Genomic DNA, 25,494 nt, shown 5'->3' with positions numbered 1-25,494 from the left:
AACGGGAAAAGGGATGGAGGTTATGAAAAAGAATAGATGATGGAGAAGAGAATAGCAATAGGAAATGGTGATGACATAAACAAGAGGAGGTACGAGAGCGATCATTTTAGTATTTTTTTGGATTTAAAGATACTTTTGAAAAAAAAAGGGTGTAGGAAAAATTATCCTTAATAATAAATAAAATTAGAAAACCATTTTATGAATAATTATAATATATTTTAATGTGATTAATATATAGAGCTACCTATTCTTACACTCTCATTTCCAAGTCAAGTCAACAGTTTGAGAAGTCAATAATTAATCGAAGTTTAATTTATTCTTTGGTTGATCAGTAATGTTCATAATCGGTTGTATTTATCTTTTATAGTTTAATATAATAGTCATATTATTATAAATCTATGTGATCTCAATAAGGTTAGAATTTATAAAAAACATTTTAGATCCGAAAGATTTCAAAAGGGATAAAAATAATCAATTATTCAAAGGAAAAGCTGTGATTGACACATCAAACTTATAATCTTCCAACAAGAGAGATTTAAATCATGATACCGATATCAAACAACACATGTTATCATAGTCTTACTTTGTCAAACACAAAAGCGACAAGTAAAAAAATGAAAGAAAAATCCAATATTACAAAGTCATTATCTTCTTCTAATACTTAATTTGTTATTGAAAAGGAATATGATAGAGAGTTTAAGAGTTATAGATGTATAGTTAAAAGTCCATCAAATTTGGCTCATATTTATATAAGTTTTGAGAAAATAATTTTCTTTAATCACATACATAAATTACATAATCAAATTAATTATGTAAATATATGATTTATCCTCAAATCATATATTGATTAACGATGTAAGAAATATAAAAATATTATTTTATATTTATCTCTATCTAATCTTCTATCAATAATAATATTTTTTAGAATTTTCATCAACTCCAAGAGCATAATCATCATCATCATATTCCTTAGTCCTAATTCCATTTGATGACAACTACACTTCCTTTTTTATTAGATCAGGAATATTACTGTTATAGGATGGACTCACATCAATAGAAACATTAGTGCTAGTGCTAATAATTTAATTAATTTGGATGGATAATATTTTTTTATTTTTCTTTGGGGTTCGATTATCATTTTAATATTTTCCATAAAGTTTTTCTTGCTTTGAAAAAAAAAAAGAAAAAAGAAAAAAAAAAACCCTTTACTTCATTTGGGAGGTTCCCTCGTCGAAGTTGATTGTAACAAAGGTTTATGTCGACAATAGGTACTTACTTGAATGGTTTGATTGAAAAGAGGGTTAATTTTAAGGTGATATAATAAGCGGTGAAGATGGATTTTGATTTACGATCATCTTTTCGAGACATAAAAAAAGAATTTTCTTGAAAATTCACATTCAGATGACATTTCATTTTAGTAAGGACTGTATGTAAAATTAAATGATAATGGTTTATAATAGGGCAGGAATTAAATTGGAAATAAATTAAATGAAAGGGGTTATAATAGAAAGCCATCGTAAATTACAAGAAATTGGCATTTATAATAATTATTAGTTTTCCTACCTGTTTGACGGCGGCGACGTCGTCTCGACCTCTGCGGCATTCGCCCGTCCGCCCCCTTCCTTTCTATAAGTTTCCGAATCCCCGGGGGATAGCGGCTCGGACTCCTCGGCCGCCGGTCAACCCCACTGCCCTCGGCTGCCGCGTGACGTCCTCCCCTAGCCGCCTACCCCTCGAGTTCGTTGGCGGCCGATAGATCCCAGATCTAGGAAGAGATCGGCGAGAATACCATGTCGATGTCCGATTCCGACTCGTCCTCCCACGGCGGAGATCAGAAGACCTTCCGCCAGATCAGCCGAGACCGTACGATCTTCGTCTTTGCCCCCTTCTTTACCGTTTGTTGTATTTGGCCTCTTTTCTCCTTATTTGTGACTCCGGGAAATTGATTTCAAATGTTTCGATTTTATGGAAACAAAGGCGTAGATCGCCTCCAGTAGTAGAACGGATTAAACGGTGGAAAGCTAGGATCTCGCATAGAAACTGATGACCTTCGTCAAGTTGGTCAGAATGTGTGGCCGGTCTTGCAGTGGAAGATAAATTTATGCACCTTCTTCTGGCAAAGATTTCGTGATGTTTATTACAGAGAAATTAACGCCTGTTTTCTTGTGACGATAAGATAATTATACCAATTTGAGATTCTTCTGATCTCCCTAGGAAAATTAGCTAGCAAAACATTGGTGATGAGTTTGTGAACTTCTGATGGGTGTAGTTTCTGGGACAATCTGGCTGGTAGTAGACTCAATAATGTGAGAGAAAACACGGGATTTGGTGAATCCCTTCCTCCAAATTGGCTTTTTGTTTGGATACTGTACAATTACCCGAAAACTGTCACTTGCTTGTATTGCTATCGGTAGCTCTTCACTTGAATGGAACGTTGCAAAAAGTGCCAAGTAGATCTACAAGAGAAAAGGAAGTGCACTTTTAAGTTTTAATAATCAGTGCTATTGGGCAATCTTTATAGGGGATGCATTGACTAGACGTCCGACTTATATCGTTGCCTCAAACATTGTTCTTGAGCAGTTGCTTGAGGCTAAACAATCTTAGGGATAAAAGAGCATCGGGATGACTAAGGTGTTATCACGTAGACAATAATGAGTACAAACATGCTAGTGTTGTCCTTACTTGCATCTGATTCATAGTTCACTATACTTATGATTCTTATAGCATAGTGTTAGATAAGGTCGATTCTATGGTTTAAAATATTGCTTATACTGGTTGGTATGGGCTGGTATCTGTCAATTTGACTGCCAACGGGGACATCGACCACGTGATTTTCCCTGCTTCTATTAGGTATGGATTCTTCTGTTTGACATGTTCATTGTGTCGGGCTTGTCGAGCATGAAAATAGACCGGCTAGTGTATATTTTTTTTAAATAATGACAGTTTTTACACAGTTGTCTTTTTCTTTCTGTTTGTTTCTCTCTCTTTTTCCCTTGTCTAACTTCTATGCACAGCCACTGCTTCCTCCTCTTTCCTGCTGCATCGCTGGGCTTCCTTCTTCCAGCTATGACACTGTTGCCTATTTCCCTTTCCTCTTCCTCCACCATTTCGTCTTCCATCCTCCTCATGTTCCTCCCTCACCTTCTCTTTCTTCTCCTCCATTTTCTTGTCTTTCTTCAGTTGAACCTATACCAATCATCACGAGGGCATATAAGTAACAAGATTGAGTGGACACGATTGGTAAAACTGAGATTGACCTACCAAAGGTTGTGCATGTGACAAATAGGATTATAAACTTGTGCTTTAGTTAAATAGCAATAGGATCTGGGTCTGTTATTTAGGACAAAGATTTTATATACTAGTCTGATTGGTATATATAGTCCATATACGCCGCTTCGACCAAGTACCAATTCCAAAAAGTATAACTTGATATTTCTGTATATACAATTTATTATATATATTTTAATTGATTTAATGGTACTGGGTAATATAGGTAGGTGTACTAGTATCATATTCGTACTAGTATAAATCCACTGTTTTAAATGTAAAAAGAAAGAGAAAGAGAGGTAAAGTCGAGATGATACAGTGAAAAATGTGAAAAGAGGAAAAAGGAATCAAAGAAAGTGGAGAAAGGCCATTAGCGACTACTAATCTGATGAAAAGACTTTTCTTTCACTGACAAAATTTTGATAAAACTCTCTAGATTTTCTGCAGCTCTTCATTATATGCTGATTTGCCCCTACTTTTACTATACACGAATTAGATCAGTTGTAAAATTATGTTTGTTTCTCTTGTATAATTCCCTTTTATGGTTGCCTTTTCATCGTCAACTGATGGGCAATGATATTAGAATATGACATGCTTTCGTAACTTCTATAGCTTACCATTTGGAAAAATTGTAACCTATATAAGTATGGTTGCATGTAAACTGTTTTCCTTGAATACTATAATAGTATAATGATCGTTGTACTATTTGCTTCTCTACTTTATTTTATAGAAAAACTGGACCTGTGTTTCTTCTGCCCACTTAGCTGATAGGCCACTGGATAAGATCCAGCATGGATTTAGGAAGACTGTGTACTTTCACAATTCTTCATTTCCAATGAGTGATAAATTCATCTCCAACTTTATTTCTTTTCTGTTTTATGGATAAAACAAAACTGTCACTTTTTTTGGTTATTTTCATTTAATAAAGTTTATGTGGCCACAATAGAATGCCTACTTCATATGTGTGCCTTCCATTTTGTATTGCTTTATTGCTTCTTATGATCATTCCTTAACTCAATTCTATTAGGGTTATTGTATGAAATGCTACGGACAACCAAAGTAAAGGACTCAAAATCGACATGGAAGGTATTTATTGGCATGGGGTTTCCATTTCTTTCTTCTGCTTATTTATGTTTTGTACTTCATATACAGAGGCTAAAACGGTCCATGCATTTTCTGGGTATCAGAGGCTTATCTTTACCATTAGGACCTTGAAATAATTTGATGCAAACTCTTCAGCTTTTGATTCATCTTTTATATACTTGTGTATCCATGTATTCAAATGTCTGTGCTTATTATGCATGCATGTTTGCTGAATTGTTAAGACTTAAGACATCTTGATTTTATACTTGTTTGGAGGGGCTGAAGCACATTGAATTCAGAATGCCCCATTTCTGACTTATCTGTTCATTACATGAAAAATTCTAGAGAGGCATCTCATCTCTTTTGCCTTTTTTCTTTTTCCTTTGTGGAGAAAATTTTGTTGTTACTTAAACCTAGGTTTTTATTAAAACTAAAGTTATTAATCGTGTCAAATACAATCCATTAATTTGATTGTGAGAGAAAAGACATCGAAAGATTCTTTTGGTGAAAACGAAGGATTGGATAAGCTTGTCAAATTAGGCAGAATTGAAGTATGCTTGACAAAATGCCATTGATCAATCTATTAAAAAGTAATTCTATATAATATTAAAATGGTTGCAAAACGTTTAACAATTTGGTCCAATGGCAAATTTAGCATGCAGTATTAATTTGGTTGCTTCGTTTCTGGTTTCAAGTGTTAATTCTCCAGTTACTATTAGAATATTAGAATTGCATTTTTTCATACTGTTCAAAATAAGAACTGCTGTGGCCAATTGAATATAGCGCTAATGGGGGGAAGTATTAGAAAACAGAGAAAAAATAGATAGAAGATTGATAAAAGAATGCAGATTTGGAGAAAAGAGTGGGAGAAGGATGCCTCTTTGCCAATTAGATAACCTCATATCTGTCCCAATTCGTATCAGAGAAAGTTTTTGATCCTAGACAAAAATGTGTTTTTTGTATCCCCTTCTATCTTTTCTCTACTTTATCTTGTCTTTCTCTTCTAATTTTTTTTTAAATGGGGATGACCTTTTTAATTTTGAACTACCATAACTGCTGAATAGTGCAAATTTATGGGCAAGGCAAACAACAAGGTCCATGTCCGTTTTTGTGTTGAGGCTATTTCAAAACAATAGAAATTATGTAAGGTTTGAGATATGCTCTGATCACTAAATTCTGAAGACGAATTTGAGAAACAATGACTCTCAAATAACATATATTAAAGTGTGGATGATCAAATTAGGATCAAATTAGTTTATTCGTATAAATGTACTGGTTGAGTTGTAGGTCTAAGGTTAGATCATCTTTAGTGTTTTCCTATTTGAGTTTGATTGAGTTGTAATTCAGGATTATCTGAATCATTAATATATATGCTTGATTATTTGCATTTTGTGCTGATTAGAGAAATGATAGTTTCATGTTTTTTTAAAAGTGAATTGATTTAGGAGTCAACATAGGATAAAGTGGCTTTTTAATCAGTACTCTATTATTTCGGCAATTATAGATCTCAATCTTTCCCCATAAAACCTAGTTTCTTTTGGTAAAAGGTAAAAATGTTAGATCACTCATATTTTATTAAGATATCTTAAGGATGCTTCATTTAAGAAAAAAGTTATAACAAGGATGCTTTTTGAAGTATAAAGGTTGTTTAAGGTTTTCACCAATGCAGGATCATGGGGAAGTCAAATAGACTTGGCCTTACCCATGCAAGCAGAGAGGTCCTGAAGTAGTCAATATTTACCATAAACAAATTCAATGTTAGTTTACCACTTTCATAATAATAGCCGCTGACAGTGGGTCCTGCCACCTAGTTATTCTAATAGGGTTCTGCCGCCTAGTTATTCCAAGTAACATTATTTATAATGCAAGTGATATTGTTCTGGAAAAAGCTACAGAAACAGTGATTTAAAAAACACTAAGCGCTAAAATATAAAAATATATAATATAATTAATAAATATAATTATTTAAATAAAAATATGATATTAAAATAAAAAATCTTACAGAATCACAATATCATATTAACAAAAAATCTCAAAATTTTAAAAAATAACAATAATTTCAAATAAATAAAAATTAGCAGTATTAAAATCAAAATAAAATATTATTAATCTAATAAATAAAAAAATATTGTTACTAGTATACAGTTAACAGTATACTGTTAATATACTGTTAATAGTATACTATCGAGTCAATGTGAGAAGAGGGAGTAAGAGTAATAGTAGCGGCAGCGAGAGCGGGAGCGACGATAGTGGCGAGCAGCGATAGCGGCAGCAACGAGCAACGATAGTGGTAGCGAGGGCGTAGTGTAAGAGTAAGACTGAGGCTACTGACTGAGAGAAGCAGCAGTGGTAGCAGCGAGTAGCGGTAGTAGGAGCGGGAGCGGTGATAGTGGTAGCAGCAGTAGCAGCAGCAGTGGCGACGAGCAGCGACAGCAATGACAAGAAGTGATAGTGGCAGCGGAGAGCAGCGACAGCGAAGAGAGGCAACGACATCGGCAACAGAGAGGAAATGTCAGCGGCAGAATCGTGAGTAGGGTTAGGGTTGGGGAAGTCGCGAGAGGGATGCTGATATCGGTGTTTTAGTTGGTTCGATTGAACCAACTAAAACACCGGAGATCGAACCAAATGTAAAACATTGGTTCGGTCGCTTGGTTTAACCCGGGCGCTCGCCCGAAGTGCCCGACACCTGGGCTCGGGCGAGCGCCTAGGCGGCGCCTCTTTGAAGTGAGGCGCTTGGACATGAAGCAAGGCGCTCGAGCCTCGCCTTGCCTCGCCTCGCCTGAGCGCCTAGGCGAGCGCCCGAGCGCCTATTGAAATCACTGTATAGAAAAAGCTTCATCCTCTTCCTCTTCTATCTTCCTCGGTCCTAAAAGAATCTATTTCATCCCCACTCCTTTGTCTGATACTCCACTTCCACAATAATAGTCCCTAGCAAGTGGGTCCTGCCACCTAGTTATTTTAAATACTATTGTTCATAATACCAATGAGATTGCCTGAAAATGAAAAATGTGACAGAAGAATCTTAATCCACTTCCTCTTCTATTTCCCATCCTAAAGAAATCTATTTCGTATCCATTCCTTTCTCTGAGACCACTAACATTTCAGTTTACTATGAGTTCCACCAGAGATAACCCTTGTGGCATATGTCTTGCAAGGTTGATGAACAATATGCTACCTAGAATTAGGCATAGAGTACCATGTAGCTTCGTTGTCAGAATATGAGAATATGTGGTTCCACTGAACGGGAATATGGTTCCTAAGATTATCAATCAGAGTTTAGTCAGGACAACCATGATATTCACTTACCAAACATTGACAGTTAGATTCATCTTCATGCATAGTCAACAGGGGGCTTGGCATAACAAAATATTATATTTTTCCTCTCTGTTTCTCCTCTATATTTATTTATTTATTACAAAATCTTAACACTATGGTTGATTGAAGTTAATATTTTGTAGGTACTCATCATGGATAAAATTACAGTTAAAGTAATGTCATATTCTTGCAAGATGGCAGATATCACAGAACAAGGAGTTTCATGTAAGTTTTAGCTACCCTTGAAATTATAAATTATGCTCTTTATCCTTTATCCTTTTACTAGATAGTTCGTCTTTCTTTATGGATGTCTTAAACTTTTATATTTCTCCCATTACATAATGGGCATTTGGGAAAATATCATCTTTCCATTTTTTCATGGGTCTTGTTTCTGTTTGCACCTCTTGTTTTAAACTTGGATTTATATGGTGGTATTTTCTCAGTCTGGAAAGCATACATAAGCATATGCTGCAGTAGTTGCCAAGGAATGATCTGCAACTGAGCTTTTGATCTTAAACATCACTATTTGTACCTGTGTGCTTTTTTAATTTTTTTGAAAGACATTGATCGCCTCTCCTTTATAGGATCTTGTATTCAACTGATTTATGAAACTTATTACTACAAATTTTCTTTCAGTGGTTGAAGACCTATACAAACGACGACAGCCTTTACCATCAATGGATGCTATATATTTTATTCAGCCAACAAAAGAGAAGTAATGTCATTCTATATTTCTTTTGTTTTTGTTTTCCTCATACACAAAAAGAAACATTCATGCTCTCTCCCTCGCTTTGGTATTTAAATTTTGTTTAAACCATTGATCTTCTTTCACTATTGATGCACTGAGTTGTATGCACGGATGTATGTCTTTATTAAGTGTTTTACGTCCGACTTGATTTTATGTGAAAAAGAAGGTCTTTCTCCATTTCACGAGAGTCACTCCCTCCCATAGGAGAGAAAGTGCTTGCTCATTTTCATTCACTTGTGAGGTAGATTAATTACTATCAATTTGAAATCAAGAGGAGGCCTTCTGAAACTGCTTCTACTGCTGAAAGATCGTCTTCTTTTCAGCCTTCCTTTTCTTTATCTGACTCAGAAGCCTATGCTTGTAGCTAGGAACTGTGAATATGAGCACTTCAAATGATGTATGTTAGATTATCCACCCCAGATGTTTCTTGTATGATTATCATTCACAAAATGTTTTCCATGCTTTTCAGTTAATGTTAGGATATATTAACAGAAATTATAGCATCAATTCTCCAAAAGTGCCAATCTCCAAAGTACTATTTCACAGAACTTTGGTGCACCTAATATCTGATTACCAAGTTTGGAAATCACATTTGAGATTATGTACTAGAAATTTGTACTTAAAAAGTTTTTATCTACATTGCTTGGCATCAACCAAGAAGAAAGCTTCAAGGTGGTGATGAGAAAAGTTAAATCATTTAGCTACAACAACAAGAACAACAAGTTATAATATCCTAACTATTTGGGGTCAGCTACACGGATTATTTCTCACCACTGAGTCTTGTATAAAGCAATATCTTTACTTATTGTCATATAATGGGAAGTAGCCCAGTCGCTCAACATGACCATTGTGTTATGTCTGGTTTTCTTTTGATGTATGGACACTAAGAATATGGTGGCAAATCTAGTGTCACTTGACTGTAGAAGTTTCGGATATGTGATTTTTGTACCAATGCATGTATTAAAAGATGATTATACATGACAATGGCTTATTCATTTGGCACCGCCTGTTTTTATCAGTGCACTATTATCAATGCCTGTCTATATGGTGGGCTGCATATGGTGTTTAGAAAAGACATCCTCTGTTGTCCATCAACTTGTAACCAGCCTTCTTGAAGTTAGCTCCATTATTAGTGGTTGGTTGCACTGAAAACTGCTTCAAAACTCATTTACATGATTTCCATCAGATGTTGAATGCACCAAGCACTGTGAAAAGAATGACAGAAGTGAATCAGGTACATCTCACCTGATAAGGCTGTGTGCCCCGGCTAGTTACTGCCTGGTATGCATACTGCATGCCACAACCTCTACCGGACCAAACAAGATGAAACTGCTCTATCTATACTGGTAAACATTAGATCATACCTATCTCTGCTGGTGGTATTTTAATCCATGATCCTAACATTTGTCATGAGGTGGCTGCTAAAGACCTGTATTTGCAAGCTACCATCTAATACACCTGAAACAGTAAGCAGTGGCGGACAGGGGCTGCAATCACTTGTTATGCATAACAGTTGGACATCTTTTCAGTAAATATGTGTGCATATCAGCTGAAATGGTTGGCTTCCAAAGTTCCAAGTAGTAATACCGACTCTTTACCTAGATTTATATGTTCAAATTCCAAAAATATAAGGAGGTTTTAAAGAGTTTTCTTTTTGTTTTCCTGGTAAAGTTGGAAAATAAGAAGCTTCAATCTTACCTTGAATGGAAATAACAGTTTTAAAAAATTGTTAAAATTTTCATTAAACAGAAATAAGGGAAAAGATTTTCCAAGAATTTAGTTTTAATATTTTCCTCAGGGATTCAATTTTCTGTAATGTTTCCATTGCATTGAAACATACTTTAAAGGCTTAAACAATCATACAATTTGTTATGCCCCTTCTGAAATTATGTTGCTTTTACCATATCCGAAGTTTGAAACTACTTATTTAAGAGTATATACTAGGGTATTGTAGCTTGATCAGCTGATCATTTATGTGGAAAATTTCTATTTTAGAGCTGCCATAACTCATAGGCGTATGACCACAATTGGAAATCAGTCTAATTTTTTATCAAAATCATTTGTGAAGGATGTATTACAAATGCTAAACAATTAGAACAAGGTGTAGGACTTGTCTTAGTATAGTGGCAATGATGAGATTGCTTGATTGACCTAGCATCATAGTTTGCATTGTGGAAACAGATTCCCTGCATGCTGGGATAAGGCTATGCACATCAAACCCTCCTTGGAATCCATTTCTGTAGTTGCTGGATCTTCATGCACTATTAATGCCTTTAATAAGGAGTTAATGGTATATTAAATCAATAGGAAAAACTTTATTTGTTGTTTTGTAATATGGCTGAGAAAATTTGACAGTGAATGGGTTATATCTCTTCTTGTTTCCATGGTTTAACCTGTTGAACATTATTCAATTTTTGTGGGTATAACATTCATGATTTATTTACTGATGATGCCTGAAATTACATTTTTAACATGGTATTGATTTGACATGCGAACTGTCTTCATTTGTATGTGCACTCATGTTCATGATTTGCTGAACATTGGTTAGTAAATAAATCATTTCATATTATCTTTAGACCTTTGTGATATTCAACAAAAAAAAAAAAGAAATGTTACTTTGCCGCTACTGTCCCTTGTGCCTCATAATAGATGCTAAAAGATTAGAAAAAATTGTCTTCAGAAAACCAAAAGATATTCGAAGCTTGGTTTATTTACCATAAGGCTAATGGCGAGGTCCTCTTGAAGTTCTCTGAGTTTACCCCTTATCCATGTTCTGACCTCAGGTTGTTTGCTGTCTTTTTACTGAATTTTTTGTTTGAAATTTTGACATTTTGAAATATGTAAACATCTAAATAGCATCCTAAACTTCTACTTGTATAAATTCCAATTTCCAAGATTTTATATTGTTCAAAACCATGACTTTAACAACATTGCATATTCTGATAGCTTCTATGGTCTACTACATGCTGAATGCTTGGTTTCTTGTGCATACATATGTATATGCATATATATGATACTTCTAATATGCTACATTCATTTATACAGTGTGGTCAGGTTCCTAGCTGACATGTCAGGAAGGTCTCCGTTGTACAGAAAGTATGCTTTAAGCTAACATAATTGTATTTTTCAAACTTCAACTTGAATTTCTCAAGGTTCTAATGTGAATTTTTATCCATTTTGTTCTAGGGCATTTGTTTTCTTCAGTTCACCTGTTAATAAAGAATTAGTGACACTTATAAAGAAGGATGCTAGTGTCTTACCTCGCATAGGTGCACTGAGTGAGGTCAAAGTTATTTCCTGTTTCTCTATTTTTTGAACATATAAAGATCACCTTACTTGCTGGACATTTTAATTTATTCATCTTCATGAATTTGATTGGTGAATTTGTTGTTCCTTCCTGAAACATCTTTTTAGTTAATTTCATTTTCTTGTGATGGAATTTGCAGATGAATTTGGAATATTTTGCTATTGATAGCCAGGTATTTTTGTCACTTCATGTTCTAATTGCTTCATGTGTTACTCCCTCAGTACATTCTGATTATTGGTTATTTGGAACAATTTAGGAAATGGATCAACTGAATTTTTTATTCTTAAGATAATGTCATTGTTAAGGATGTACACACCCAATTGCCATATTTTGTGATGTGACATTTAGGGTTTTGTAACCGACCATGAGAGGGCTTTGGAGGAATTATTTGGGGAAAATGCAGAAGGTTCTCACAAGTACAATGCCTGTTTGAATACAATGGCCATTCGTGTTGCTACAGTACTTGCATCCTTGAGGGTATGGTTATTGATGACTTGATGACACTGATTAATATTTAGTGAAATGTTGTTTATAGCTGCTAGGAAAATATGAAAAGTTTGTTCAACTTCAATTGTTAATTAACAGATGTTTGTGGTAAATAAAGTGATGAAACATCTACTTCACTGATACAACATTCTGCAGCTTCGTCTTGAATTTCTGCTGATTTGTGACTAAAATGTAACTGTCTTTCCTGTATTTTGAAGTATGATTGAGTGACATGTTGGTTCCAAACTGTAACTGATGCAGTGACCCACATATTATTGAGATGGAATCTTAGAACTGTCTGTCCGGCTTTCATCATAATAACACCAATCTTGGAGTTGATGCACCTCATAGCAAACATAATTTACAAGTCTCTTAGAATTTAATGAATGAATGACAAGTTTAGGGAGTAAAGACTGATCACAGGTAGATTACCTTGGATAGCAGAGACAGGTTAGATGCAGGATAAGTCACAAAAAGTAAGGTAACATGGGCATCTGGCCTAAGAAAACATGATGTTTCCATTTGTAAAATAAATAATCAGCTCTCTTTCTATCTACTCTCTAACAAAATAAACCAAACTGTTGTGGGATATAAAGCTGTTTACATCAGCAAGAATGATATCATTTAGTCATACAACTTAAATTAATATAAAACACAAATGGTGAAGATCCGATGAACTATACTATTTAGGTGATACCTGTCCCATTTATTTTCCTCCTGGATTCGTGTCAAGCAGATAAGACTCTTACAGATTAAAGGTCTTAAAGTCATGTAGTATTACCAATGGCAGTCAAGTGGGACTCTTAGAAGTTAAAGGGCTGAAAGTAGCGTAGTATTACTGCAGTGATCACTGTTCAGCTATCAAATATTGAAAAAACTGTTGTCTTTCTTTAATTGAATTTTGACCAACTTTAAACAGGACTACTAATACCCTATTATGTTGCAACAACAGCTACATGCCACAATACCTCAATATTTTTGTGCTTGGCTACATGGGCTTTCTTTTGTTATTAAGCTTGGTGTCAGGAAATATTCATTTAAATTAATAGAAGGTAGATCTCACTATATTTTCTCTAGAAAATTTTATTGGATTTTGCTCTGCCCCTGGGTCCACTAATCCTATTTGATTTTCCTCATCTAGCTAGAACATCTATATGTCTACTGTGTATATGTCCACTATCTTCAACAATCTTGCTTCATTTTATTCTCTTCTGGGGCTACCTTTGGTTGTTTATAAATAAAAACAGTTGTGTTGTCTTGTCTTCTCCTGCAACTTCTCATATTTACCTCGACTTTATCATCTCAGCTACATTTACTTGTACAAGTTTCTCAGCTCAGTTACATTTTGGTTCTCAATGTTTTACAACAAAATGACCTTACAATTGTCTTATAAACTTTTCTTTTAATTGTCTTATACAATGGTCTTATTATGTTAAATTTCTAATATGTGATATAATTCTGTGAAAACTGAAGCAAAACTTCACTTTATTCAGAAAAAAATACAGTATTACTCTGTATAACCCTAATCAAATAACATCCAAGTAGGTCGAATTGCACTAAGAAAAACTGAACATATATAGGATCAAAATATATGATAATATTATTTTGAAATACAGAAAAAATAGATATAAAAAACTAATGTTCTCTTATTGGACTTAGTCTGAACTCTAATTAGCCTTATAAATAGAATCAAGCTTAAACCCCGACGTCCATTATAAACAAAGCTTGTCTACAGGAGTTGTTCATGGGTTTATTATTGGTCTGTCTGTAATTGTCGTTACCAAATCTACTAAGTTATTAACAATTCCTTTTGGGTCGACCTAAATCTTCTCTTGCTTTCTTCGACATTGTAGAAATATAGTACAGAAACTAATTTTAGATTTTTTTAGTCGCCTGTTATGTTCTGTTTGTCCTTCATTTGGCACATGGTATTGGTCCTAGTCTGTTGGTGTATGTATGCCTGTCCTTGTATGTAAAATTTGGGAACAATCTCTTTGGCCTTTAAATTATGAGTTCCCAAAATTTGAATGGAATAGAGACATTTGAACTGGTTCTTTTGGAGACATTGAATCAATGCTATCCCAAATTCTGAATGTAGTTGATTGATGTTCATTAAATTATACGCAAACTAGAACTTGTTTTCTGCCAGTTTTAGAACCTGAAGTAATTCATGTTTTTTTTTCCCAAAGAAAACTGATTTTTTTAAACTATTAAAGAAGGTAACATTATCAACAAGCTCGTCAGAGCTTAGTATACAGGATAGGAATGGGGGCCATCGAGACTTCCACACTCTATTTTCTCTCATAAGTTTAGCATGCATTGCAAGGGAATGAGCAACCTTATTACCATCCCTGGGTGTATGAGACAATACGATTAGTTGAAACTTCGACATAAGAGGCAATATATTATTGATGCAATTTCTAATAGGCCAAGGGGTAGTAGCCTCTTTCTTTAGTATCTTTATGAGACGTAGATTATCTGATTCCACCGCCAGATAGGTGATTCTTTCTTGTAAAGCCATCTGCAGTCCATTTTTAATTGCCGGCACCTCATTATACTCAGCTTCCATCTCCATGGTAGTTTTCCACCCTGCAACAGTACACTGTCGATTAATATTCCGTAATAGAAAACCAATCTCACCATTACCCGTAGATGCATCATAAGCTCCATCTGTAATTAACTTTACATAACCTGTAGCCGGTTTAATCCATTTAACCTGAAAGGAAACAGGTTGGATCTCACCCATAGGTCCTTCAGACAATTGTTTTGAATTCATCATGTACGAAATTGCTTTACAACCTGAAGTAATTAGTGTTATGGGCATATTTTTTTAATGTGGATATTTGGTGTAATATGGTCTTTGATAATTTTTTGGGTTAGGGATAATAAATTTCTTTATTGCCTTTGACCCTTTGTAACTAGGTTATGTTTCTTTATTGAACTACTTGGTTTCTCCTTTTCCTGTTGCAAATCTATATATATCTTGTATGCATAATATTTCACACATTTATAGATGTCGATATTCTTATATTTGTAAATACAGACAGAGAGGTTTCATCTCACTTATGATACTACATACTTCCCAGGAATTTCCTAATGTGCGCTACCGTGCTGCTAAGTCATCTTTAGATGTTTCCATGTTGACGACACTTCGTGATCTAGTCCCAACTAAACTTGCTGCTGCAGTTTGGAATTATCTTGCCAAGTATAAGGCTACGATTCCTGATTTTCCCCAAAGGGAGACATGCGAGTTACTTATTGTTGATCGTTCCATAGATCAGGTACTAGCTTTTCACAATCTCTAATATGCTTTCTAGCTTTAAATGGTATGGACTATGATTTAACCAACACATATATGTTACTGAATAAATAGATTGCTCCCATCATACATGAATGGACCTATGATGCCATGTGTCATGATTTACTAAACATGGATGGTAACAAATACACACACGAGGTAAGTCTGTCAATGTAGAACTATGCAGATGTAGTGGCTATCAGTTCTGTTTTGTGGGCTGTTATTGAAACCTTTTCTATTAATGTGAAGGTTCCTAGCAAAACAGGATCAACAACTGAAAAGAAAGAGGTCCTTTTGGAAGATCATGATCCAATTTGGCTTGAACTTCGTGATGCACATATAGCGGATGTTAGTTTTTGATGATTTAAATCTATTCTATAAATATTTGTTGGATGAGAGTACATAAAATTGCTACTCAATTTAATTCTCTGGCAGGCTAGTGAGAGATTGCATGAGAAGATGACAAATTTCATAACAAAGAATAAAGCTGCTCAAATTCACCATAGCTCAAGGTAAACACTTTATCTCTTGAACCTTCAGCTACTATAATTATAAATATGCTAGCTTCTTGGAAATAAGCAGATATTTCAAGGCTAAGACCTGTTTAGCTTGTTGATTTCTACAAAAGCTAACTGCTAAGCCAACTTATCAAATGATGAACATATTAGGTATGTGCAAAATGGACTACCATGATTTGTTTATAATATTACGTTATAGGGCATTACCAGCATACATATTTTGATAAGTAGTTATTTTATTTGTCTAGTTAGATTAGTTTTGCAATTCAACTAAAGTTTTATTATGAATAATGCCATCATATATGAAGTTTAAAGTCTACCTATATCTGCATAGATGTTTGAGTTAGTCAAGGATTTAATTTTTGTTGGCATGTCTCGTGTCAATACTATTTTTCCTTGGTTCCTGCTAGGATACATGTTATGCCATCGGATTTATATAGACTGGTGCAAGCCAACTATATCCAGATCGGTGTGTTGGCACGGTCTAGACATGGCATATATTGTTAGTATCATATTGACATGGTATCATATAGTCATAGACTCATAACTAACCTAAACTTCCTGAATCTTGAACCCATGAATGCTTTTGTATTGTTTATGAAAGCTATGAAGTTAAGATTGTCAATTCAAGCATGTTCATAGTTGTATTAACTATTAACTATTAACTATTAAGTGTTAACTTAGATGCAGTGAGTAACTCAGACTATTGTATACAACGAATGCCCAGATAGTTGGATCAATAGATTTTAATCTTGGTTTACGGCACTATGTACTAAATCTGTATCATGCATTGACAATGTCTTTTTCACCATGTTTGGTGCTGATGAGCTATTGTCATTGTTCTCCCTTAGCATGAAGCATCTGTTTCTGGCACAACAATTCTATTTGTTGGTATAAGCCTATTGTTGTGAAGCTGGCACATCGCTGCTTTGCGTTGGCATGTTGCCTATATGCTCCTACTAATGAAACTTAAAAATTGTAGTTTAATGCAATGTTCATTCATTGTTAATTTGTGATACAGCGGAAATTGGCTGTTGAACACTTAAATTTGATGGCCTTGATAATTGGTTTTATGCTGGAAGTATGAAATAATTTTCTAAGGGAATGAAGCATTCAACATAGGGATCAAGAGGAAGGAAGGTGAATTATTCTGCTTAAATATAATTTTAGTCGAAAAATATGATTAGTTGTTCTTCTGCTCAAGAACAAGGAAGCTGAATTCTTCTGCTTAAAATCACGTGTAATGTGAGATAATTTTGATTTATTTTTCTCTTGAATAAATTTTGTTAGTATAGGGTGTCTTTTGAATTTTATTGAACATTTTGTTGAACTTCCTTTGCTGTTAATGAATAAACAAGGAAGAGAGCCTATCAATCAAATATTTTACCCAGAAAGATTGTTTGCCAAGAATAAGTATGAATATATACCTTCTCTGAATAAGGAAAGAAGACATGATCGATTTGTGTTTATTTATGGAATGTAAATTTCTTTATTTGCCATACCATGCCACCTTGTGATTCAAACTAAAATGGCATGTTATGCGATATATTGATTTTGCTCCATAGACTTATTACGATATTTGTAAGTCTAGTGATTGCCTTCATTTCTAAGAGGGTAGCTAATTTTTTACTGAAATCTTTGATACTGTGATTAGATCTATGCTATTTGTATGTTGATCTTACCTGTGACATTGTGAAACTGTTTCCTGGCAATTTATAGGATCTCAGTGTCATTATGGGGACACCATATCTGATCCTGTTTTTTCTTCTCATTTGTAATTAGAGATGGTGGTGAGCTGTCCACTAGAGATTTGCAAAAGATGGTTCAAGCTTTGCCACAGTATAGTGAGCAAATTGACAAGCTTTCCCTCCATGTAGAGGTTAATCTTATCTCCTAAGACCTCCAAGTGATTTGTCTTTCCAGCTAACAAATATGATTTTACTTTTTCGAACAATGTTTGATATGTAATTTACTATTTCTGATTAAATAGGAAACAGTGCCAGTGAGAAATACACTGGATAATAATCATATTTCAGTGGTTTTGCTTGTCTACTTTTCTGTATGTTTAGTTTCAGAGATATTTCCTATTTTTATCCTCATTATATTTCACTGTGGTCTTTGCTCTTTGAACAAAAGATCGAGCATCTCAAATCCTGTGATAAGTGTAGCCTTTCTGTCTCTCATAGGGGTAGCTGAATTGATGTAGATAGTGAACTGGCTTTTCACTTTTTCATTCAAGTTAGTGTAACTTCTGTTGTTGAGTTTCATATTCTCGTCCTTCAGCACTTTATGAGACACAAAATTATCCTTTTAGCAAATTTTGTCCTAATTTTTGTGTACATATCTAATCCCTCTTCTCTGGTCATTTGGCTGAAATTTAGCTTTAGTTGTGACACAATTAATTGTGCTGTTATTTGGAGCATATTGCTAATTTCTAACATATTTTGTTCTACCACATTCGCAAATTTGTTACATTTCCGATAAAGGCTTAAAGTTTATCGAATCATATGCATGCTGGTTAGGACAGTTTCATGGCAGAGATCCATTAATCTATAGAACTGCTAACATTTAAATTTTTTTTTTTTTTTCATTTGACATGGTTAGCTGTGTGACTGCTTCATGCATGTTCTTTCTACTAAAGATATCTTCGACCAAACTCAAGTGCCCATTGTCTTTCCTTTCCGATCAAAAGTTTTGGCAGATCTCAAGTCATGCCTGGCGGTAGTGATAACATCGCCTAAGAACCTTGATTTCCTGACACTAGGTTGCAAAGCCTACAGCAAAAGAAATATGTAATTGCTAAATGCACCAAATCTATAAGACAACTATGGTAATAATATCTTTCATTTCCAACTAGATCTTTTTGTTGCAAATTGTCCATTCAGTGTATTAATTAACATATTTGACTAGTGGTGCAATACAGAAGAACTTTCTAGTTTGTCCATAGAAGGCATGCCAGCAGGGTCTACAAGGATTTGTACAAATCTTAAACGCTTTGACTGTTAAAGTGGGTCTTGGGATACTTTTGGCATGGCATTGAGCTCTATGCATATGCCTTACTAGCATGGTGCAATTAACATTTATATACTTGGTTATTACCTGTATATTATGGTTTATATACTGTGTTGGGATATTGCTTCTTTGCTATTTGAGAGGCCAGGGTTTGAGTCAAGGAAACAATCTCTTTATATTTATAGGGATGGCTCCAATAAGAAGGGTTTTAATTTAACGATTTGAACACCTATTGATTTTAACAATTGATTGTAGAGTTGATCATTCGGATCTTTCAATTCATAGATGTAGATTTCGGACCTATGAATGAGGATATTTCTGACCCAGTACTTGCAAAGAAAAAGAGAAGTGACTTGGACAAGACCCACCTTAGACCTCATATTGGCAGGAGCTTCATGCACTGGATATGCCCTTTTTATATTGGTTTATCATCATTTTTGGAACCCATAGGACCATTATAGTACCAATGAATAAAGTGGTATATCGACCAGTAAAAAAACTAAGTAATAAATATGATGATGAGATTTGAATTTACCTTGACTTGAAGAAATCACACTCTCTCACAAGAAATCCATCCCATTGCAATTTGATGGTAAGAGTACGGGCAATAGGCTGTCAGCTCACTTTTTGGTGCAATTTGGTAAGATGAGAATAATGAGTAGTATACCCAGTAAGGTAAATCTACTGGCTTACCAATGGTATGGAATTAGACTGGATGAGATTGATGTATCCATGTGTTGGCCTGCAGTCGGACTGGTAAATATCAATTGGCATGAACTGATCTGATAGAATCCTTGAACTGTGGTGTCACCAGAAGGTCCAGAACCATGATGAAACTACTCTTTAAGAGTTTATTAATCAACTTGATCAAGTTCAAAAATTTCAAATGATGATGGGAGAACTGTAAGCTGAGACTTTCTCTCTGCCCAGGCTGATACAGCATTGTAAATTCACTCCAAAGAATTTTCTCTTCCTATGCTGTCAAAATTGTGGTTGGGATTCTAAAATAGGGTGCCACATCAACCTTCAGCAGTTTAGGCATTACTGACCCCACAAGGATTTCTTAATTTATGCTATTTCAGTATCATTTACACTTATTTCTTGTTTTTCAATAGATGTATGTTTCTGGATAATAACAACTGAGATTCCTGTGGACCATATATTGTAAAGTTACAAGAATAATCAGATGGAAAATTGCCTTTACATAATCTTATATACGTTTGCAGATTGCAGGGAAAATTAATAGAGTAATAAGAGAACAGGGGCTTCGAGAAGTTGGACAGCTGGAGCAGGATCTTGTCTTTGGTGATGCTGGGACCAAGGAACTAATAAACTTTTTGAGGACAAAGCAGGTTTATTATTATCAATCATTATGTGTGTGTGTGTGTGTGTGTATATATATATATATATATATATATATATATATATATATATATATGCAAGTTTCTCTAATTTGATGTCTAAAAAATGGCCATCTGCAGGATGTCAGTCGTGAAAATAAATTGCGTTTAATGATGCTCTATGCATCAATCTATCCAGAGAAGTTTGAAGGTGAAAAAGGATCAAAGTTAATGGAAGTAAGTGATACTCAATCTTTTGCATATACAATCTGCTTTCCTATGTTATCACATATTGTAGTCAAGTATTTGTCAAACTCCATATATCAAAATTTAGAATAACTTTAAAGAATAATGATGATATTTACAATGCTGAGCTATTTATGAGATAAAATGTTTATGATCTAAGCATTCAACAGTATATGAGAAACAAATGATATTGATGAGATCATGGAATTCTATGTTTCTAATTTCCTAATAAATTGAAGGATGAGAGTTTATGGGATCTATTTCTTATATGCATATAATGGTGAGCTAAATTTGTTGATATTCAATTTATTTATTTTCCAGCTTGCACAATTGTCATCTGATGATATGATTGCTGTAAACAATATGCGCTATTTGGGAGGGTCTGATACTAAGAAGGCATCAGGAAGTGGTTTCTCCCTCAAGTTTGATATAAGCAAGGTAACCCCGCCTGTGCTCCTAAGTTAATGATTATAGATTTATCCATGCAGGTGATTTCTGGTAATAACTTCTTTCAATCTATCTTCTGTCAGAAGAAGCATGCTGTAAGAAAAGAACGGAACTCAGAGGAAACCTGGCAGCTGTCACGTTTTTATCCTCTGATAGAGGTTAATTTTATCATGCTTGAACATATTAAGTTTATATTTCTGTACTTCTATGGGTTATCTTGGTTGTTTTCTCTTGTCTCTTCTCTTTTCTTTCCCTGCCTACTACCTTATATGATTTGCTGGCTGAAAGAAAATGAAACTGGTTATTTATTTATTTTCTTACTCATGAGGTGTTTTACCCAAGGACTGTGGTATCACCTGAAATGGTACAAAGATGGGTGGGACTTACCAGTCCTGATGTGGATCACTACATGTATCACCATCCATTTTGGGTGGTTGGTCCAACTCAGGGAAAAAAATAAAATAACTAAAACAGTGATAAAACAGCGATGGGTCTCGTCCAACTCAGTATTGAAAAAGGAAAAACCTAAATTAGCAACTAGGGCTAGCGAATGCGAGCCCACTTCTTGCAGTGCTGCTGCCGCTGCTTCATGAGCATTCTTCTTGTTGCTACCATCTTCTTGCAATGCTGCTGTCGCAACCGTTGTCGTTCGACATCACGCCAGCCTTCTTCTCGCTGCAGCCACATCTTCTCATGACACCGCTACGGCTGTTGCTGCCACTCGACATTGTCGCTGCTGCCATTCGCTAGTGTATCTCCCAAGTATACTCCCACCTCTTCTCTTCTTCACCACTATCTCTCATTCCTTTCTCTTCCTTCTTTCTTCCTCCTCTTCCTCCACTATCTCTCCTTCCTTCCTCTTCTTTCTTCCTCTTCCTCCACCCACTTTTCCACTTCTCCTTTTTCTTCCTCTTCGAAATGCCAGTATGTACTGGTGTATTAACACATGGTACATCGGTAGTGGTCGGTATTGTACCTATTCGACAAGATTATCGAAATGGGTCTAGTGCCTGAAACGGTGATCCTTGGTTTTACCCAGTGTTTTTATTAAATTTTGAATAAAGTGATGTAGAAGCTACATACAAGGGAACTGTTACAGAAATGGGACACATCTTCTCATGTTATAGATTAGTTGAAATTATGAAGTCAGAAAAAATTCAATTGACTTACCAAGTTATCCCCTAATATGTTTCTAATATAGAATATTCTCTTTATTGTAATTTTCTTTTTTCATATTGAAGGCATTCAAATCAGAAATATAGAAAGATGTTCTGGTACTTCTGAAAATTGAAAGGAAAAACTATCAGGAGTGACAATATCATCTTTGGGACTGATCTTTTGATTTACAAGATTGCAAGATAAAGAAAGGTGTACATAGCAGTTATTATAAAATTCTTTATTGCTTGCAATTTTGTAAGAAGATCTTAAAGGACTATCAAATGGAGTAGCTGGTTGGACTGTGAAGAGACAGCGAACTTGCAAAGTATATATGCCTTAAATTGAAGATTGAATCATACATGATGTTCGTATTATGTTGTTCATCTTCATCTATTTTGCTCTTCATCTTCACTCTTGATCAGAAAATGAATTGAGCTACAAAATATAAATAGCCTTATCTGACTGGTGATGCAAGTCCCTTTTGCAGATCATACTGTTTGGCTGTGCACCAAATATTTTATATGAGGGTTAGTAATACTCACATAATAATCTCATTCATCTAGCTCTTGCATGTTGATCTAAAATGCACATGTATTATTATGATAAGGCTTATGTGTGCTTAAGCCAGTCATGAGTTTGGAAAAAAGGGAGTGCTTTAGGCAGCTAACAACCAATTCAAAGCTTTTTTCAGATCTTATAAGTGAATTTGTACTGATTCCAGAAGAGGATTAGCACATTAGTTGACAGTGATGTGAGACATCTTTATTAGCCAAATAACATAGGGTAGACCAATAGAACATCTGGAAGCGACCCCAACATATCATAACTCAAGTGTACTGTAAAATAAGGGATCTTGTACTGTTTTGAACCAATATGATAGTCCAGGTAAAGAATATAGTTCAGATAACAGGATTAGATGAGATAGCGGAATATAGGAACATTTGTAGACAATTGGTGGGCAGGATGATCAGGAGTGAACAATTATAATTTGTTTATGGAAAGTGAATGTGTGGATGATAATTGATTGAATGTAGACTGTGGTTCATGTTATAGATGAAAATTGCTCTGGTTGATAGTCCAAATTAGACATGGTTTGCTTATCATCTTGTGCAAGTTACAATGAATTGATAATTATCATTCCCACACTATTTTTTATTTAGTCTGGCTCAGATATACTTGCTCATCTTTGATCTTTTATTGGTCATTATCTTTTTCTGATGTTCATTCCTGTTTAAATTTTAGGAGTTGCTTGAGAAGCTTAGCAGCGGTAATTTGCCAAAGGATGAGTACCCTTGTATGAATGACCCAAGTCCAACTTTCCATGGAACTTCACAGAACACGTCTGTTCGGACAACCCATGCTCAGCCCACGCAGGCACACTCTGTCAGATCCAGGCCAACTGCGACATGGGCTAGGCCTCGCAACTCTGATGATGGCTATTCAAGGTATGAAGACAAGTGACTTAATTGCTTAGCCCATTGTCCATATTGTAGCCCTGAATGAGGCTGTGCTACATTTCGAATCCAAATGGCAGATCTGATTAGTGCTATTTGATGTTTGATCAATCTAGTTGTTAGTATGAGGGCAATGTATGTTTTATTTATTAACTGATCAGAATTTTTTCATCTGTAGTGATTCCATATTGAGGCATTCTTCAAGTGATCTTAGAAAGATGGGCCAGCGGATATTCATCTTCATCATTGGTGGGGCCACAAGATCCGAGGTAGCTCCTCAGTGTTTACCATTTTGTGTGTCCTGAATTTACTTGTTGGATCTTGTTTTAAATTATTCTTTTCAAATGCTACTTCAGCTACGTGTAGTTCACAAACTTACTTCAAAGCTGAATAGAGAAATCATCCTTGGCTCATCCAGTCTGGATGATCCTCCCCAGTTTATCACGGTGAGTTTCTACTCGAGAAAATCTTTGTTTTGCATTTAACAAAGTAATATGATCTGAAGATATTATTGTGGTCTTGTATCTGAACTTCTAACGTGAATTCACCTTCCCTACGTGTTATTCCTAATCATACTCTTGCATGATAAAATTTATAATGCTCAAGTACAGAGAGGTAACATGTTTTCTTAGAGATACTAACTCTGCCATTAGTCAACTTCACTTGTGAATTTGTGGAGCAATTGACTCTTTTCTGTGAAATCATTGCAAGACCTAATTAGGTTAGTGAACCATGTATCTCAAATTCAACAGTTCTCATTCTACCGAAGGTAACAAATTACATGGCAGTATAGGCAATGGTGGCCAACTTCTAAGAGTGCTTTTACTCTTTCTTGATCAAAGGATTTACGATACAATAACACCAAGGGATTAATGTCCCAATTATTTGAAATTGGCTACATGAATCAGTCACCACTGAGTTATATAAAAAGTCATCCTTAGGTCTTGCTCTACCTCTCAATTTAATATAGGTCACCATTGAACTATATTAAATTGAGAGTATTTAAACGTTTATTTATAGTTTTTAGTAAAATCCTTTTAGGTCATGCTCTACCTCATTATTTATGTTAATCCTCCGTCAAAGGATAAACTAAAACATTTGGAAATTGCATTGACTCTTTTCTTGGTACCTTGTATGCACTGTAAAACTTAAAGACTTCTTGCAGTAACTACATCTTTGTTCCTAAGCCTTATGCCCGTGCAACTGATTCCCTGCTTGTTGAATCTATGAATTCACTGCTGATAATATGCCTGACTATATTTCTCTGAAATTGTTACTGCAGAAATTGAAACTGATGTCAGCTCAAGAAATTTCGCTGGATGATCTTCAAATATAAACCATTCACACATATTGGTTCTTCTGCTCACTGGCTGATTTTAGGTTGATCTCTTTGTTTTTTTGTTATTTATTTCACATTTTGGATTTCAGCTTCTGAAATATTATCATACGCCATGTAGCCTGCTCCAGTTGAGACTCATGGTCTGGTGAAGCAGATCAAGTTACCGACATGCATCATGTTGATGATGATACCTAATCACTGTTTATACTTCAAACTGTACACTGTATTGTCAGCACCAGCTATGCTCCAAGTGTATCATAAACATTTACTGTTTCAGACATGATTATTCTGAATGAGGTTACCTTAGTTATCATCAAACTTTTCCCATATAAATCTTGTGGAAATCCAGTGTGTTGGTTCTACTCGGAGTTCAAACTGTTTAAAAGCTGTCGGACCAGAATTAAAAACTGTATCACCAGTATGCTGCTTTTTATTTCTGGATTTAATAGAAATGATTCGGCTCTTTGGTTTGTTAA

At 34.9% G+C, this 25,494-nt stretch overlaps 1 protein-coding gene across 2 annotated transcripts; it reads left to right on the top strand.

The window, feature by feature from the left end:
* The first annotated feature begins 1,552 nt into the window (after positions 1–1,552).
* LOC135678937 (SNARE-interacting protein KEULE-like) lies at positions 1,553–25,494 on the top strand. Of its 2 annotated transcripts, XM_065192204.1 has the most exons (22): positions 1,554–1,863; positions 4,295–4,353; positions 7,809–7,890; positions 8,302–8,380; positions 11,459–11,509; positions 11,600–11,696; positions 11,860–11,892; positions 12,069–12,197; positions 15,293–15,487; positions 15,580–15,663; positions 15,754–15,852; positions 15,940–16,016; positions 17,805–17,901; positions 20,261–20,386; positions 20,516–20,611; positions 20,942–21,058; positions 21,151–21,225; positions 23,468–23,670; positions 23,858–23,948; positions 24,036–24,125; positions 24,962–25,059; positions 25,137–25,494. In XM_065192204.1, exons 1-21 carry the CDS (start codon positions 1,791–1,793, stop codon positions 25,013–25,015), a joined length of 2,007 nt encoding a protein of 668 aa, XP_065048276.1. In that variant the 5' UTR covers positions 1,554–1,790; the 3' UTR covers positions 25,016–25,059; positions 25,137–25,494. The 2 variants fall into 2 exon arrangements, with proteins under 2 accessions (XP_065048277.1, XP_065048276.1); XM_065192205.1 differs by lacking the exon at positions 12,069–12,197 and having other exon boundaries at positions 1,553–1,863.

This window comes from Musa acuminata, chromosome BXJ1-7 (genome assembly GCF_036884655.1).
Source record: "Musa acuminata AAA Group cultivar baxijiao chromosome BXJ1-7, Cavendish_Baxijiao_AAA, whole genome shotgun sequence".
Classification (NCBI taxonomy): Eukaryota; Viridiplantae; Streptophyta; class Magnoliopsida; order Zingiberales; family Musaceae; genus Musa; species Musa acuminata.
This window is presented reverse-complemented; position numbering and strand designations above follow the sequence as displayed.